This window comes from Ochotona princeps, chromosome 10 (genome assembly GCF_030435755.1).
Source record: "Ochotona princeps isolate mOchPri1 chromosome 10, mOchPri1.hap1, whole genome shotgun sequence".
Classification (NCBI taxonomy): domain Eukaryota; kingdom Metazoa; phylum Chordata; class Mammalia; order Lagomorpha; family Ochotonidae; genus Ochotona; species Ochotona princeps.
The window spans coordinates 33,325,016-33,341,926 of NC_080841.1; the positions used below are offsets into that span (position 1 = coordinate 33,325,016).

General features: G+C 40.4%; 1 protein-coding gene and 1 long non-coding RNA gene across 2 annotated transcripts in view; one reads left to right on the forward strand and one right to left on the reverse strand.

Moving 5' to 3' along the window:
• The window catches only part of LOC131481250 (uncharacterized), a 201,033-nt gene that overhangs the window by 135,865 nt on the left and 48,257 nt on the right, over nt 1-16,911 (forward strand). The gene's annotated exons all lie outside the window — the stretch shown is intronic.
• The window catches only part of ITGA8 (integrin subunit alpha 8), a 170,343-nt gene that overhangs the window by 8,554 nt on the left and 144,878 nt on the right, over nt 1-16,911 (reverse strand). The window contains exons 27-28 of the mRNA XM_058669292.1: nt 16,402-16,515; nt 2,465-2,566 (exon numbers count right to left, since the gene is read on the reverse strand). Coding sequence (XP_058525275.1) covers nt 2,465-2,566; nt 16,402-16,515 — 216 coding nt within the window. The remainder of the gene's footprint in view (nt 1-2,464; nt 2,567-16,401; nt 16,516-16,911) is intronic.

The window sequence follows — 16,911 nt, forward strand, 5'->3', positions numbered from 1 at the left end:
AATGTCAATGAAGTAGTCACAGGATGTGGTTAAGAACTTACATTTTCTAACATAGCAGTCACTCAATACCATGTCAATTAACTCCATAATGTTGAAAACTGTTGCTGATGTTATGTTGTGGCTTTTCATTAGTCGGGATGATATTCTGCCAGCTCTGCTTTCAGACCAGAGATTCTCCCCAAGAAACTGTTGAACTTTTCTGGACAATAAGATGCTGGACTTTATGCATGGTACATGCTTGCAATGAAGGAATCATGACTGGATCTGAACTGTAATATTGCAATAAGGTGGAGTAATCCAGCATGAGGGAGGGCACGGGGAGGATTTGGGGGAACCCCAGAGCCTATGAAGCTGTGTCATAAAATGAAATGTAATAAAAAAAAAAACACAGCTAAGGCCTGCTATCTTCTATATCTAAAGTTACTTGGGCTTCAAGAAATGGCTGAATTACAATCACACTGAAAATGAAGTACCAACTAATCACTCCACACAGGAGTCCAGGAAAACAAGCAAATAGTATGTAGTTTCCTTACAAAATAAGCAGGCAAGCAAACAAACAAACAAATGGAAGTTGTGGTGATCCTCAAACCACCAATTCCAGTTGATTGTGTCCCCCATAAAACAATGCTCTTCTCCTGGGTTTATTTCAAGAGAAGGATGACATGACCCTTGAGAAGGACGTTGTAGAAACAAAGTCTAACAGCTCCGATCAGAATGCTTCTTTCAAATCAAGCCCCAGGAGACTGTTTCCCTGTGGTGCGCAGCTGACTCTGTACTGGCAAGATCTGTTCCAGTTAATCAGATATTGGGGAACTTGAAAGCACTGCCAATTTCCAAATGTTTTTCCAATAACCTTTACAGAAAGGGTGTAGTAAATCACCTGCATCAGATAACAAGCCTTTTAATTTTTCTTTTCTCAATGCAGTAACAGGGGTGGTGGCATAGGGAAAGCATATATTGGATCATTTTGTGGATCTTTTGAGATGAGCTGAGAACAGCAGGCTGTCACCTGTGGCAGCAACAAGAGAAGCAGTGCTGTTAATGGAATGGACTGCAACATGTGTTTCTGTGAGGGAACGCATGCTCAGAGCAGACAAAAGTGCTTATCTCACTGTGAACCACAAGCCTTTGAACATCTGGGATGAACGTTCTATATTAAAATCCCAAAGCCTCTGCTTTCTGCATTGAACATAAATCCAACCTCCAAGAGCCGTCTCATGTAAGAGAAAGAGATGATGGAAATGAGAAGGGAGGCTGTGGTGCTTGCTTTCAAACCTTTGGCCTGTGTAAATCTTCACTGTCATTTCAAATTTGGGCTTTGCAGGACTTAGCCAGAGAAGATGCCCTACTTTGAGATGAGACTTGAGACTGAGTTCCTCTGGATTCAATGCTAGAGCATCATGAAAAATGTGTGTTATTTTATGACTGTTCTTAACTGTTCCATCAGCGTCAGAGAAGCACAGTGACTTCCCAAAGCTTTCCTGATTCTAGTGTAGAGCCAGGGTGGGGGCCCAGGCGCTTTTAGTTGGAGAGCCTTAGATTTTCCTCTCTGCGTCTCAGCATAGCAGGTGCTGAGAATCACTCATCCATTCATTAATTTCAGTGAAAGTACTCATAGTAGATTCAATGAGGAGGATTAACTCTTACAGAGAAAAGCAAGGCTCAGAAGACGTGACAACACTTTAACTTAGATGCTCTGTCATGGATGCCCTGAATAAATGCTCTGATAACAAGCAGAGGGAGACTCAGCAGGGGTTTCCTCCTGTAGGTCTGGCAAGCTCCCAGATGAGGCCAATTGCAGGTCTGCTAACCACATTTTACATAATAAGTACCTGGGGACCAGGAGTTTAAGTTGAGGGTTGTAAACATGTATGGAATAGCCAATGTGGTCTGAATGTTGGGTTTTCAAAACACCTGGAAAGGCATAGCTTGCGTGGCAGAGCCTGCTGATCCCCCGCCCAATCAGTCCTCCCTTTTCTCTGGACAACCTTGCTTGCTTGCTAAAGATGTAGGGATTTGTTCTGCCAGGGATCTGAGGGTCAGTGATGTTTAGTAGTAACCCTAGTTCTGACAAATGACGAATGGCATTTCACTCATCTGAAGTGCACAATGCATTCTTTCATTTTTTAAAATTAGAATTATGCTCTTTGAAAATATGACCAAAGTCACGGTCCATGGTGAGCTCCCCACAGGGAAGTTTCATTCCTGCCCACTGGACTCACCTAAAATGAGTCAGACTTTGCCATAGAGTTCATTGCAATCTGACTTCTCTGTAGCAAAATAGCTTCATTAACACATGGTCCTAAGATACCAAAATTAAAATCCCAGATCAAAAGGTAGCAGGAAATGTTCTGAATTAAGAAAGCAATGCTCTGAAGAGGGAAATGCTTCCCAATTGAGTATTAACATTAAGATGTTATTTTAATTCAATTATTTGTGCCCATATATGACTGAAGGTACTCACTGCTATTCTTCCTTCTGGGAGTTTTGCTGGCTGATCTTTGTATGGCATCTTCTGAACTTCAAAGGACACCAGGGATGCAAGAGCATAGGGATCATTTTTTCTCTGAAAGTGAAAAAAAAGATTATTGAAGTGTACTCCTTACACAGCTTGTTGAAGTGTTACTGATAGCCATCCAATTGTTTTCCATTTCTGAAGCAGATTCCCTTCTTGCTTCTTTCTTCCTTCTAATTTTTCCTATTCTCCTACACCCCCATTCTCCTAGTTTCCAGTAACCCATTCCTGCAGCCTCTCATCCTCCTCCCCCCACCCATCCACTCATCCATGTGTCTGTCCATCCACTCGCTTCCTTCTTAGTTCTAAAGAGAATGTCTATGATTAAGAGACTTGTGTGCAACAGATTAATGAGAGTCATAAGAATGAGGAAGCACAAAAATCATTCTAGTTTCTGCTGAAAGCACAAGAGGGAGGGATGGTAGGTTACATGGTAGGATATGGTAGGTTACAAAATTCTTATCTGATGGAGAGAAATATTTGAAAAGAGGGGCTGCTCCTAAGTTCTAAAGAAATTCCTCACATTTCACCTCATACAGAAGTCCTGGAACTGGGCTTCTGGCCTTGGCACCATTAGCATTTGGGGCTGTGGGACTCCTGGTGGATAATTTGAGCCCTTCTGGCTCTTGCCACTAGATGCCAATAGCATTCTTCTGGCATTTCCATTTTAATCAAAATTTGTATTTTTGAGAACTTTTTTTATGAAATTTGGAAATCATTGCCCATACAATCTGTGTGCATGTGGAGATTTCAATCTGATTTCCTTTCCAACACTCACCAGTACACACAACAGACATTTGAGTCAGGAGATTCTGTGTGGGCATCATATTTACATACATTAGTGGGTGTCACGGCATGAAAGAAGTTTGTTTTAAGTCTCTGAGTTCAATTAGAAAACAGGATAGAGAATTCTACTCCTGTTCTTAAAGTCATGTCTTTGGAGCACAAATCACAGAGAACTGTGTCTTTGCACTTGCTTGGGATGAAAGTTTTTCTCCTGTTCTGCGTTTCTCACAAGCTCTCAATGTGTGCGATATCTGTGTCCTAGAACATACAGTGTGGAGAACATGTTTCTCTGAGCAAATGTTCTTCCTCTTCTTTTCTTTACTCCTTGGTTCTTGGCTGCGATTTGATCCCTCACAATCCCAAACATCTCCAGTCTTCATTGTGGTTCCCAGGGATTCCCAAACCGCGGTCTTTGATGAGCTTCAGGCACACCCGGGATTCATCTCCGGAGATTCTCATCTCTCTAAGATGAGACTGTACTTGCCATACAAGCTTTGCGAGGTTGTTTACCTTATTCACTATTGCCTTTCTCTGCAACCAGATGACACAAAAATGTGAGGCATCTACCTTGGAATCTAAAGTTCTTCTTCTTAGAGCAGTGTGCCCAGGCAGGCTTCCTACTGGTTGACCACAGGAATAGATGGTAAGTGAATGCATCTAATGACCTGGTTGTTTGACCAGACACTTATAAAAGGTTTAATATTTCATTATTGAATGGAACCTCCATCTTTTCCTTAATTAGATTAGGGAGTTCAGAAAGATGTGAGACAAGGGAATGATAAACGAAGCAGTTCATGATAAGGAGATATTGACACCTTCTCACCTCTAGCACATAATTCAGACATGCAAACTGACACAGACTGGGGCCTGAGCAAAACAAGTGGTGGCACTTAGCCTCTCAACGTTAGTACTCATAGGTTAGTCTTTTCTTTGTGGTAGATTTATTCTCCAAAGGCAAAGCTTCTCCTGTGCTTTTCAGCAGAAAAAAAATGCTATCTTTTTCATTTAGAAAACTGTTCTGAAGCTCCAAGGAACAGGAAGAGTGAGTTTGTATATTATGATCAGCTAGGTTGACATAAAACCCACACTGATCCTGTGGCTGTAGTCAAAGGCATGTGAGCTTCTAACTTGTGAGAAGCAACTTCAGGCAGAGTCATAATGTTAATTCCATGTTCAAAGTTGATTGCTTTCAATTGTACCCTTTTAAAAAAATTATACTTATTCAAATGTTTTTTAAAAACTTTCTGAAGTCTTCCATACAGCAATGACTTGTATAATAACAATCATAACAATCATTGCCATATTATAGTCAGGTTAAGATTGGAAAACCAGCTGGGGTTACTCTTCCTTGACTATATCTTGGACCTCCATCCAGCCCCAGATCACTCGTTAACCCTCAGAAACTGCCTTGACTCTCTGTCATTTCTGCATTTTCCCCACTTTGCTTCTAAGACTGAAATAAGCAGACACGGGAAATGCAGAAATTGTGGCCAAGGGTGGGTAAAGCTGCAGTGACTTCTACCATTCCTTAGTGTCTCTGAAAGTGCCCTCTTTTCCTGGAAGGACTTCAAAATACCAGTGTAAATTGTTCTATTTTGTCTCTACTAGAGCAAACATTTACTGCGTTAAAAGCTCCCCTTTCTCTGTTACTGTTTTCTTCTTCAGACACACTGAATCATCTTTGTGTTCCTGTTAAATTTTTACTCTGTGAATTTATTGTAATAAAACTGCTATTCATAGATCTGAAGTCTGTACTCTAAAGTAATCATTTCTTTCTCCTGACTTGTTATGATAGGCGTCCTGCTTCATTGAAGAGATGTTCTCCCTCATTTCAGTAGGATGTGATGCTCAATTGGGGAGGAGGGATGTGTAATGACCTTTTACAGTGTGCGGGCTTGGGGATTCATTAATGCACTCTTTCCTGCAGCTTTTAGCTAAGAATAGCCAATCAGGGTGACCCAAAGCAAACTGATGGAATGTGAATAAGTTTTCTAGGTCTTCAGAAAATTTGTGAAGGTAGGAAAACTGGCATTTTAGGGAGGCTTAAGTATTGTATGAAAATGGGAATTTGATTTGAAAAGGCAAATACCATTTTCAAACTTTTCTAGGTATTAAAAGGTATGACTTTTGAAGGTATTAAAATGATAAAATTTTTGTTGCCATTCTGTCTTTGAGGAAACTATTGTGCTATTAAATACATGCTAACAAAACAACAGAATGATAAAAGACTAAAATGGCAATTTATACTTAGGAGGCTAAAAACTGGATTTTCTGAATTCCCACATGATTAAAAACTTTTTTTTTTCTGTAGCTCATATTTTTTTTATAAATCTGAACTTTCAGATTTCATGAAGACCTTCAGGAAACCACCTGAAAATTTAAAAGTTGTTCCTCAGAAGTCAGGGAAAAAATAGACTACAAAGTAAATTACACTCACATAAATATCTATGTGGTACATTTCTGGAAGATAAATTATACTCACATGTGTAGGATGTTTTTGCAAGGCCTCTTTGTGACACACTTTCTTTGGGGTGCAAATTTGTATCTTCTGTATATGTCAATTACGGACTAGAGAGAAACTTCCCTCTCATATCCTCAAAGTGAAGGAATTTGTGGCCAGCTTTGATCATTGAACCTGTCTCAAGTGAGGTAACAGGGTTATGTCTAGATGTCAAGGAGGGTCTTACGACTGCTTCAGTGGAAGAAATAAAATGAATCAAAAACCTATCTTTGTGCATGTGTGTCCTGTGTGGCTGTGGGTTTTAGGCAACATTCCCGTCTATCACCACACCTACTCCATTAAGTCTACATACGTTGCTTCAGCTTTGGGAAGTTGGGTCTTGCACTGCTCAGATTTCTGAATCTGTCTCACTTTTGGAAGATGTTGCAAGCAGTGCCAGCAAGACCTAACAGTGGTGGTCACCATTTTGAACATGAAATACAGGACATACGACTTCTTAGACTTTTCTCTGTCCTTAAGATCCTGAACCATCTGCCTCACTGACCTGAAAAGAATCAGATTTGGGTGTGACTCAGAGGGGAACAGCAGTCTAATTTTTCACTATCTGGAAATATGAATTTCTCTTCTAAGTTTGGACATCCTGTTGACCTCTCAGGCTAGAGGACTGTAGTCGGAGAGGTAGGAGAGCCAGTTCAGGCTGCTCCTCTCTGCTTGAAATGCATGGAGGCATTGGCAACCTCATTAGATGGGAAAGCATTTGATTTGAGAGCAGGACCAGGTGGCAAGAATTTGGGAAACGAGCCAAATGTTAGAACAGATGTGAGCTAAAGCTGCTCAGAGAAGACCCTTTCTGCAAATGAACTGGTGGTACACAAGTGTCAGCACCAGAGCAGGCACAGAGTCACCTGTTTTGCCTCTGGATCAGTCAGACCAGGCAGCGAATCCAGTTTCCAGGCATTGCAAGTCACTTCTTGTGTGTATCTTCTCTCACACTGGAGCTGCTTAGCATTACAGAATATCTGCTTCTTTTAGCTTAAGAGAAGCAATTCAGGATTTTGTTTGGTGAATTTGACTTGTTTCAGAAGCTGTATGAACCAACGCAGTCTAGCACTTAGCCTTAGCAGTTTCAATCGCTACAAATGTGAGCAGGGTCCTGGGCTGGCTGTTGCACAGACTGGATAGAAGACACAAAGACAAAGAAAGCACTTTCTGCTCTCCAGAAGGCCCCACTTTGGTGTCAGCTATTGACGGATGTGAGGAATGCTTTCTCCTTTCTCCTCCAAAATAACTGCCCAGCATATCCTCACAAGATTTTTTTCCCATTACCTATAACACAGTTTCATTGTGTAACTTGCTTAGCAGTCATGAACCCAAGTTTACTTGGATGGTGCATGGTTATATCAGAGCTTTGAACAAAAGCCAGCACATGTTATCCTTGGTCTGAAAAATCACATCAAGTTGTCTGTTGTGGTTGGATAGTTGGGAAAACAGGGTCTGTTGGGTTTGTTCAAACCTCTAATGTCACACCTAGTGTAAAGTGGATTCTTGAAGTGTCAAATGCCATTGCCATGGAGAAAATGGAGATATCTTTCTTAACTTGATGAGAGGATATAACGAAAGTGAGAAAGCTAATATTAAATTCAGTACAGTTCGGTATTCACAATGTGATAACTAACTATACAATCTCATCCTGAAATTTTGAAGAACAAATTTCCCTGAAGTCACGAAACAGGGCTGTCCAATAGAACACCTTTGAATGATGGAAACGCATTGTCTCTACAGTCTCACAGAGGGGATACAAGCTATGAAATATGATTAGTGGCAATGAAGAAACAAACTTTTAATTTTGTCTAAATTTAAATACTTTAGTCACATGAAGAAAATATTACTCTGTTCTTTACTGGATTCTGAAATTGCAGGTCATGTTACTTAGATGTGCTTGAAAAGTTGTAAAGATTTAATGTACGGTATTTTAAAATCTCTTTATAGTAATCTCTGGTAGAGGAGTTAAAGTTTAGTGGTCTGTAATATAGTGATTATGGTATAAAGTCTACAGTAAGCAGCAGTCATATAGTAATGTTTCCTTGAACAATATCAGAATAGTAGTATATACAGGACAAACCTCAAAGACTCGCTATGTAACTGTAAGAAGAGCACTTAATCTCTGCGTCTTAGTATGCTCATCTGAAAAATGCAGTTACAATAATAGTGCATATCTCATGCACTAGTTGCTATGTGAATTAAATGAGTTATTCATGTGCAAACCATCTATCATGCTTCTTAAACACATGGTAATTTCTCAATAGAAACCTGGCTGTTTGCAGGGAGAGACGTCTTTGGAAAGGTTGGCTGACTATGTTTTAAGTTTAGAGAACCGTTTAGACATAGTCTGTTTTGAGTCAACCAAAGTGTCAACACAGTACAAAAGTAGGCTATTAATAAAGTATACAGAGTTACTGCTGAGTTAAGCTAAGTAGAATAAACATCATAAATAACCCATTAGGAGGGGATCCATGTGAACTGCTCATAGAATCTGCAAATTTTTCGGAATGAAAGCAGTCCTTAATCCAATTTCTTCATTTCATAAATGATGGAAATTGAACCCATGGAAGTTAGGTGCCTTGATCACAGCCACTCAGGAGTGGAATGAAGCTCTGGCTTCTTGACTTACTATTCAACAAAATCAGAGATCACAGGTTCTAATTTAAGTCAGGATCATCACTCCTAGAACTTCATTTTATTTTATATGTCTAGCTTTTTACACATCGCTTTCCTACTGAGCAGTTTCACAAGTGAATGGGTGTATATAAAAGGCAAAAATATTCTCATCCACATCTCCACACATAAACTTGTGCTAATATTTATCAAAACTTCTGGAGCTTTTACACTCACTTGGTTCTGGTTCAAAATTTTGCCCAAGGTTAATGATGATGTGACTGAGAATAACTGGGAAAAGTATGTTACAAACATGAAGAAATAGTCATAATATAAGCAACTGAAACCCTGGTTACTTCCTCAGATATTACCAAGGATGGTGAAATGTTTTAGGAAGCATGCTACTATAGACCCGCATGATGACCTAGCAGCTAAAGCCCTCTCCTTGAACGCACTGGGATCCCTTATGGGCTGCCGGTTCTAATCCCGGCAGCTCCACTTTCTACCCAGTTCCCTGCTTGTGGCCTGGGAAAGCTGTTGAGAATGGCCCAAGACCTTGGGACCCTGCACCCGTGTGAGAGACCTGGAGAAAGTTCCTGGCTCCTGGCTTCAGATCAGCACAGCACCAGCCATTGTGGTCACTTGGGGAGTGAATCATCGGACGGAAGATCTTCCTCTCTGTCTCTCTTCTCTGTATATCTGACTTTGCAATAAAAATAATATATAAATCTTTAAAAAAAAGCATAACTGCTAAACTATAAATGATATTACAATATCATGTCAAAATGGAATATGGCTTTGCTAGCAGGAAGATAAGATTGTTGATTGTAGTGGGTTGAATAATGTCCTCTCCAAATTCATGTGTATATAAAATTTCAGAAAATGGGACTGTTTGGAATAAGAGTCTTTATAGGTATAATTAAGGTAACATTTGAGATAAATATATACCATGATTGGGTTATGCTCTGAAAACCAGTAAAATTGTCCTTTAAAAAGACGGAAAAGGAGAATACACAAGGACACAGATCAGAAAGAAATGTCAAGGCAGAAGAAATACAGAAGTATTTACGAGCTGGTGGATGCCAAGACTGCAAGCAAATGGCGGATGATAAAAGGGAAGTGTGGAATGATTTCTCCCTCGAAATCTCCAGAAGAAACCAACACCTTGGTTTTGGACATAGAACCTTTGGAACATGAAAAACTAAATTTCTGATTTTTTAAGACAGTTTATAGTAGGTTATGATATTGATCTTAGAAAAGTAGTTTGATTGTGATCATATTTTTTTTTGCTATTTTATGCAATCAGAGGAAAACAGAGGATGCTTTAAGTATGCTCTAAAATTAGGCACTTTATGAACTAGCTGGTGTGTTTGTGGTAACCAGTCTCCCAGTGGCCCCTGTGACTCTTGCCTCCAGGTCTACACCTGCTTGTGGTGGCTCCTCCCACACATGCTAATGTCTAAGCAAAAGAAAGTGGAACCTCAGAAGACTAGCTCACAACAGATGGAGCTGTTTTGCTTTCTCCTGGTTCATCTGCTTGGGGGAAGCTAGTTGCTATGTTAGGACATCAAGCCACCTAGCCTGGCTGCCAGTAGGCACTATACTTCCATGTCTGTCCCTGTGTTGACCTGTGCAGTGTTAGTCAAGCCTCCACAAAACTGCAGTGTCACCACCATCATCTCAGCTATAACCACATGAGAGACACTGAACCTGACACCCACTCCTACCAACCAAGCTATAGCCATATTCCACACCATCAGAGAGAAGGGACGCATGTATGTTATTTTAACCTGCTAGGTTTCAGAGGAGTTGGTTACACAGCAGTAGGCAACTAATAATTAGAACTGTAGAAAAGAACTCTTGTTTTCCACTCTGAAAACAACGTGTACCTAAGTGAAAAACATTGGAGTCATTTTTGATTCTTCTCTTTCCCTCACTCTTACAATAAATTCAGCAAGTACTACTGGGTTTCATTTCAGAATAATGCAGAATCTTGGCTCATCCCCCTTGCTTTCACTGCCCCACCACAACTTAATCCACCATCATATCCCCCTGGACTTTTGCCCAAACTTCCCAACCATCTCAGTGCTTCTGACGGCACCCTGTAGTAGCTGCTAATTGAAATCAGAGATGTCAGCTGGAAGTCAACATTGGTAACAGGTGATGTTATCATGCCACATGAACATGCTCCTGGAATGACACTCTGAGCTTCTTCATGAGTGCCACTCACTGCCTCCCTCAATCTTCTACTGTGATTCCATTTGTAAAGTTTTACTTATGTATTCACTTACTTTTGAATTTTATATAATTCAATCATTTCGCTTTACATCATGTTCCTGAGATTCATCCATCATAATGTACGTCTGATTCTTTGCTTACTTCTATATAGCATTTTCTTGTGTGTCTAGACATCAGTTTATATATTCACATTTCTTTCTAAACTGATTTCCTTGGTGGCTTTCCACTACACTTATAATAAAACCAGACCTCTTCCCATGGCATATAATTCTTTCCTATTCCTCTGCCACCTCTGCAGTGACACAGACTCATTTGTATTCATCGTCCCTGTCTGGCCTTGGGGACTCTGCCCTGCTGCTTGTTCTGTCAGGACCTCTGCCTGTAATGCTTCCCAGGCGTTCCATCTCACACTCCAGGGCACCTCCCCGCTTTCCTGACTGCTTACCCCACCACCCTGACTTACTTTCTTCTAGGCACACACCTCCATTTAAATGGATCTTCTTATCTGTTCATACTCTGACCCCTTCCTTGAGATTATAGCTCTGATAAAGGAGGCCTATATCTGTTTTATTCACACTGAGTCACATGTATCTAGATGCAGAAGCTCAGAGTAGGTGATCCATCAATACTGAGTAAATGAATAGATCAATAATTGGATTAAAAAAAATCTAATACATTGGGTACTTGTTCCTTCTTAGGTCAGTGGTTTAAATCTAGGGTCAATTTGCTCCAGGTATTGACTATCTGCAAATGTTTTTGATTGTCACAACTGGGATAGGCTGCTACTGACATCCAGTGAACAGAGGACAGGCTATTATTAAATATTCTGTATGTACATGACGATTTTAGACCACAGAATTGTGCAGGCTAAAGTGTCAGTACTGCTGATGTTGAAAAAAATGTTGTTGAAGAATCAAGACGGTGGAATCATTAGCCAGCATGAAGCAAAAACGGAAGATTCCAGGAAATAGGAGAGGGCATTCTGACAGCACAGGGGTCCCTGGAGACCTGTGGACACAGGAAAACAGCAGAAACAACAGAGTGGTGTCGCAGTGACCAGATACCTCACCAATGGTCAACAAATGGTGATCTGAGGTACACCAATGGCCAGAGATCCACCAGCAGCCAGGTGGGAAGTGGAGTTCATTAAGAGCTTGGGAGGTGAACACAGGCAAAGATTTATTTGATTCAACCAGGAGCAGACAGAGCACAGACCCCAAGCAGGTGGTGCAGAACAGGGCAGATTTCACAGCCCAGACCACCAGCAGTGCCATGTTGGGGGCCATTTCGGGTAGTATCACAAGGCTAAGCCAGGAGAGAATTCATTTCTGGCTCTGTGCATTCACTGGCACCACAGAAAGCGGGCGAGTGGCTCACATGTCGCATCCTACAAATTCCACCCAAAATAGGTCCAGATAGCCCCCAGACCTAATGGCCAGCCAATCCAGAACTCCACCAGTGCCATGTTGGGCACCATTTTGTACAGTGTGGCAGTGGCTGTGGGACTGCAGGGATAATAGTGAGCTGCACATGGATTGACTCAGCTCTTGCTGTTGCAGGGAGCAAAATCACTTCAGGCTCAGTGTGTTGCACTGGTCTCACAGGAAAAATAGTACCGACTTTGATATGCTACAGATAATACTCAGAATAGATCCAGGTGGCCCTCAGAACTAATGACCAGCAGAGTTCAGCAAGATCAGCATCACGGACAACCCAGATATTTAGGACAGCTAGTGTCTCCCTTTAATCCTGGGAATTTCTCAAATCAGAAGTGAGAGAGAGGTTGTACAGGCAATTGTTCAGTCACAGCACAGGATCACAGGAGATGGAGAGTGCCAAGCCAGGTGTTGGGGCTACAGAGACTGTGGTGGAAGCCTAACACAATAATCCAGATCTGAAACTCACTGGAGGGAGTGGCACAAGTGACTACAAATGAACAACGGGTTACCAAACTCAATCAATGAAATTGACTTGTAGACATGTGGGTGACATAACTTAGAAATCTGCCCTAAGGAGAAAAACTGCTAACCAGAAGTGCAGTGACCAAGAGCAAAAGAAGAGACAGAGATACAATGAATATTACTGAAAACTCCCCTGCAAAGGAGCAAAAGCCTTTGTTAACCTGAGTTAACTGAGGAATACATTGAGGAAATGGGGGATAAAGAACTGAAAAACTTGTTATAAAGTTTCTTTTCAACAACAGAAGCACATATAGGAACTTAAGGATTATGTCATACAGGAAATAGTAACACTGAAACAAAATCAAGCAGAATTATTAGTAAGAAAGGACACAATGGAGCTAATTAAAAATTCAGTGGAAAGCCTCTACTATAGAATGAAGGAGGCAGCAGTAAGAATCTAAATGATGAGATATGATTATATGTCGTGCTACAATAGGGAAACAATCAAAAAGCTGGAAATAGAGCTGGGTCAAGCAAAAAAAAAGTATTCAAAAATTAAGAGACAATATTAAAAGGCCAATTATGGGAGTCATAGGAATTCCAGAAGGTGCAGAAAAAGAAGCTGGTTTTAAAGATGTATTCAATGAAATATTAAGTGAAAAGTTCCCTAATATGGAGAAAGAATTGGGAAACAACATACACAGGGGAACAGAACTCCTAGTAGGAGGGATCAAAGGTGATCATCACCATGACAAATGATAATCAAACCTTCTTCAGTCAAACATAAGGAAAAGATCCTGAGATATGCACATGAAAAAAATCAGCATACAGAGGAATCTTTTTTTTAAAAGATTTATTCATTTTATTACAGCCAGATATACAGAGAGGAGGAGACAGAGAGGAAGATCTTCCATCCGATGATTCACTCCCCAAGTGAGCCGCAACGGCCGGAGCGCGCCAATCCGAAGCCGGGAACCTGGAACCTCTTCCGGGTCTCCCACACGGGTGCAGTGTCCCAAGGTATTGGGCCGTCCTCGACTGCTTTCCCAGGCCACAAACAGGGAGCTGGATGGGAAGTGGAGCTGCCAAGATTAGAACCGGCACCCATATGGGATCCCGGGGCTTTCAAGGTGAGGACTTCAGCCGCTAGGCCACGCCGCTAGGCCACGCCGCCAGGCCCCATACAGAGGAATCTTAATCAAACTCATTGCTGACCTCACATAGGAAACTCCACAGGCCAGAAGAGCATGGAGTGACAAATTGTAGATTTTAAAGGGAAAAATTGGGTCCGGTGCGTGTAATCTAGTTGCATGTCCTCGCCTTGCATGTGCTGGGATCCCATATGGGTACTGGTTCTAATCCCAGCTGCTCCACTTCCTATCCAGTTCCCTGCTTGTGGCCTGGGAAAGCAGGAGATGACCCAAAGCCTTAGGACTCTGCACCCATGTGGGAAACCCAGAAGAAGCTCCTTGCTCTTGGCTTTGGATTGGCTCAGCTCTGGCTGTTACAGCTACTTGGGGAATGAACCAGAGGATTGAAGATCTTTCTCTCCTTCTCTCTCTGCCTTTCTAACAAAAATAAATAAATCTTTCTTTTACAAAAAGGGGGTAGGGAGTGAAATTGTCAGCACAGAATAACTCACCCAGCAAAGCTTTCCTTTGTCTTTGAAAATGAAAGAGAATTCTGTTACAGTAAAGAAAAGCTCAAAGAATATGCCTCTTCTAGACCTGCTCTATAAATGATACTTAAAGATATTCTCTTGACAGAGAAAAGGAATAGTACCTACTAAAGCCAAAGAGAAATGTGGAGAATATCCCAGTTAAATAACAACAGAAGAGTAAATTAAAAAATGAACAATCTATTGCTAAAGTGACAGGACTGAATTACTACCTATTCATATTAACCATGAATATAAATGTTTTAAACTCATCAATCAAACCTTATGGATTAATGGACTGCATCAAAAAGCAAAACCATTCTATCACCTACAGAAGACACATCTCACCAACAAAGACCAGCGGAAACTCTATCTCATGGATTTAGATGTTTCTGTTTTTGCTTTCATTTCTTCAAAACAGTTTTTTTCTCACATTAAATTCTTCACTGACTCATAGGTCATACAGTAGCAATATTTTTTTCAAGAAGGTTCTTTATATTCTTTTTAATTTCTTCAGTGACACATCACTTATTCATGTTATTTAACTTCATGATATTGTAAATTTCTATTTTTTCTTCTCATTGTTGATTTTGTTTTGTGGCTTTTCATTTAAATGGATGTATAGAAACTGTGTAATGGAGACTATTATATCCAGATGTGAGGATGCAATGCAGTATGCATCTCTACTTCTAAATCTAAGATGGACTTTCAATGAAACTATGAAATATATCTTGACAACAGGCTACTGGATCTCTGCTATTGTCTGTACCCACAATGTCAGGATACACTTACAGAATGATGGACTTATGAGTGTCCATGAAGGACTGTACTATGTAATAGTATAGGAGAAATCAATGTTTGTGGGAGGGATTTGGGGAGAGGATAAGGGAAATTCCAGAACCTATGGAACTGTATCATAAAATAATAATAAAATGAAGTTTATAAAAATAGAAAAAAAGTTGCTTCAGGGCAAACCAAAATTTCCAGAGCAAGCTCTTAGAAGTTATTTCCATTTTCCTTCTGCTTGTGTTAGAAACACAATTTAATAAGATTTGTGAAATTTTAGATTTTTTTAATCAACAAAATATGAATGTCTAGAGATGCAAATTTATATATTTCACCATTTGCCTTTAGATGCAATGAAGCAAATGATTTCTTCTATTAGCTGAAATATGTACAGGCATAGTAGAGCTTAAATTGATCTTTTTTATAAAACAAAGAAAAATCTTCCACAAACAATAAGGTCATGAAACAGTGGTATTGTTTGAAGAAATACTCTTTGAAGATGCAACTTGGTTGTTCGTATTATAAGAGATTTTCAACCATTAAAGTGCACACAGTCATGATGGAATTTTCCACAATAGGCTTGGATGCCCCAGGACAGATGAGGCAAAGCACATAGCAATCTATGAGCCACACGTACTGAGAGGCAGTAGTCACTGGAGCCCTGGCAGCATCAGACAAGTGGAAATTTCTATAATAAGTTCCCATTTCTCTTCCTGACTAATGACTATTTCTACTTTTCCGAACACATGGCTTGAATTGTGTTCTCACTATTAGTTAACTGAGGAACTACTCCATTCCTAAAAATTGATAGTAGCTGTTATGTTACTATCTTAAGATCTTGGGGATTTAGGATATCTAAATTGCCTTCATCTTCTGGGAAAGATGATTGGCTAATCTTGGCTCAACTCCCCCACAGAAATTTCCTTTAAAATATTTAAAATTTTAAAAATAAAATTAAAAAAACAGGATTTATTCCAGATACAAAGAAAAAAGAGATAGTGAAAGAGTTCTTATCTGTTAATGCATTTCCCAGATGTCTCCAAGGGCTCTCAGCTGGGGCAAGAGCCATGAGCTCCAACCAGGGTCTCTCTCTCACATGTGCTTGGCAGGAACCAAAGTACTGCAACCTTCATTGCTGTCTGCAGGGGTTGCACTAGCAGGAGGCTGAAGTCAGAAGCCGGAGCCAGGCATTGAACACAGGCATTTGGCTCTGAGGCACAGGCCTCTGCACCTGTTTCTTCATCACTGGGTCAAACAAAACACTCATACCACTGCTTAAGGTTTTTTTTTTTTTAATGTAAATTTCCAAAAGTGTAAAAGTCTTTAATTATATTATGTAACTTCTTAAAAATAAGAAGAGGTAAGATAATGATACATGGGCATTTCCATGTACCTCTCTTACCTGGAGGAATGTCGGAGCCCACAGTCGTGATCTGACCTTCAGGACTGCGCTTTCTCCTCCTTCCAGGCGTCCCACTGTACAGGAGATTTGCAAACACTCAATATTGGTACAGTTCTGCAAAAAAACAACAGCAGTGGCAGCAGAACATCAATGACTTTAGGCTGTGGTAGACAAACACCTCTGAAGTCAATTTATTTCTCCGGGAAGCCTTGCCATATTAACAAATTACAGTGACACAAATACACCGAAATAATCAAGAAAAAAAAACATAGTAGCAATGAAAAATCAACATTAGGGGCAATGCAATATAAAATGGAATACAAAGTATAACATGGAACAGTACCTACGGTGTAAGCTCTTTCCTAAGAACACTGAAATCACCTTCCCACACCAGTAAATGAAAGGTTCTGCTTCACTTTCTCAGAACTCTGGAAGATTCTTGAAGACATTCATGATAACAAATACAGAAGTATGGAAAGGGTTGTGAAGGAAGGCTCCTTAGTCCCAGCA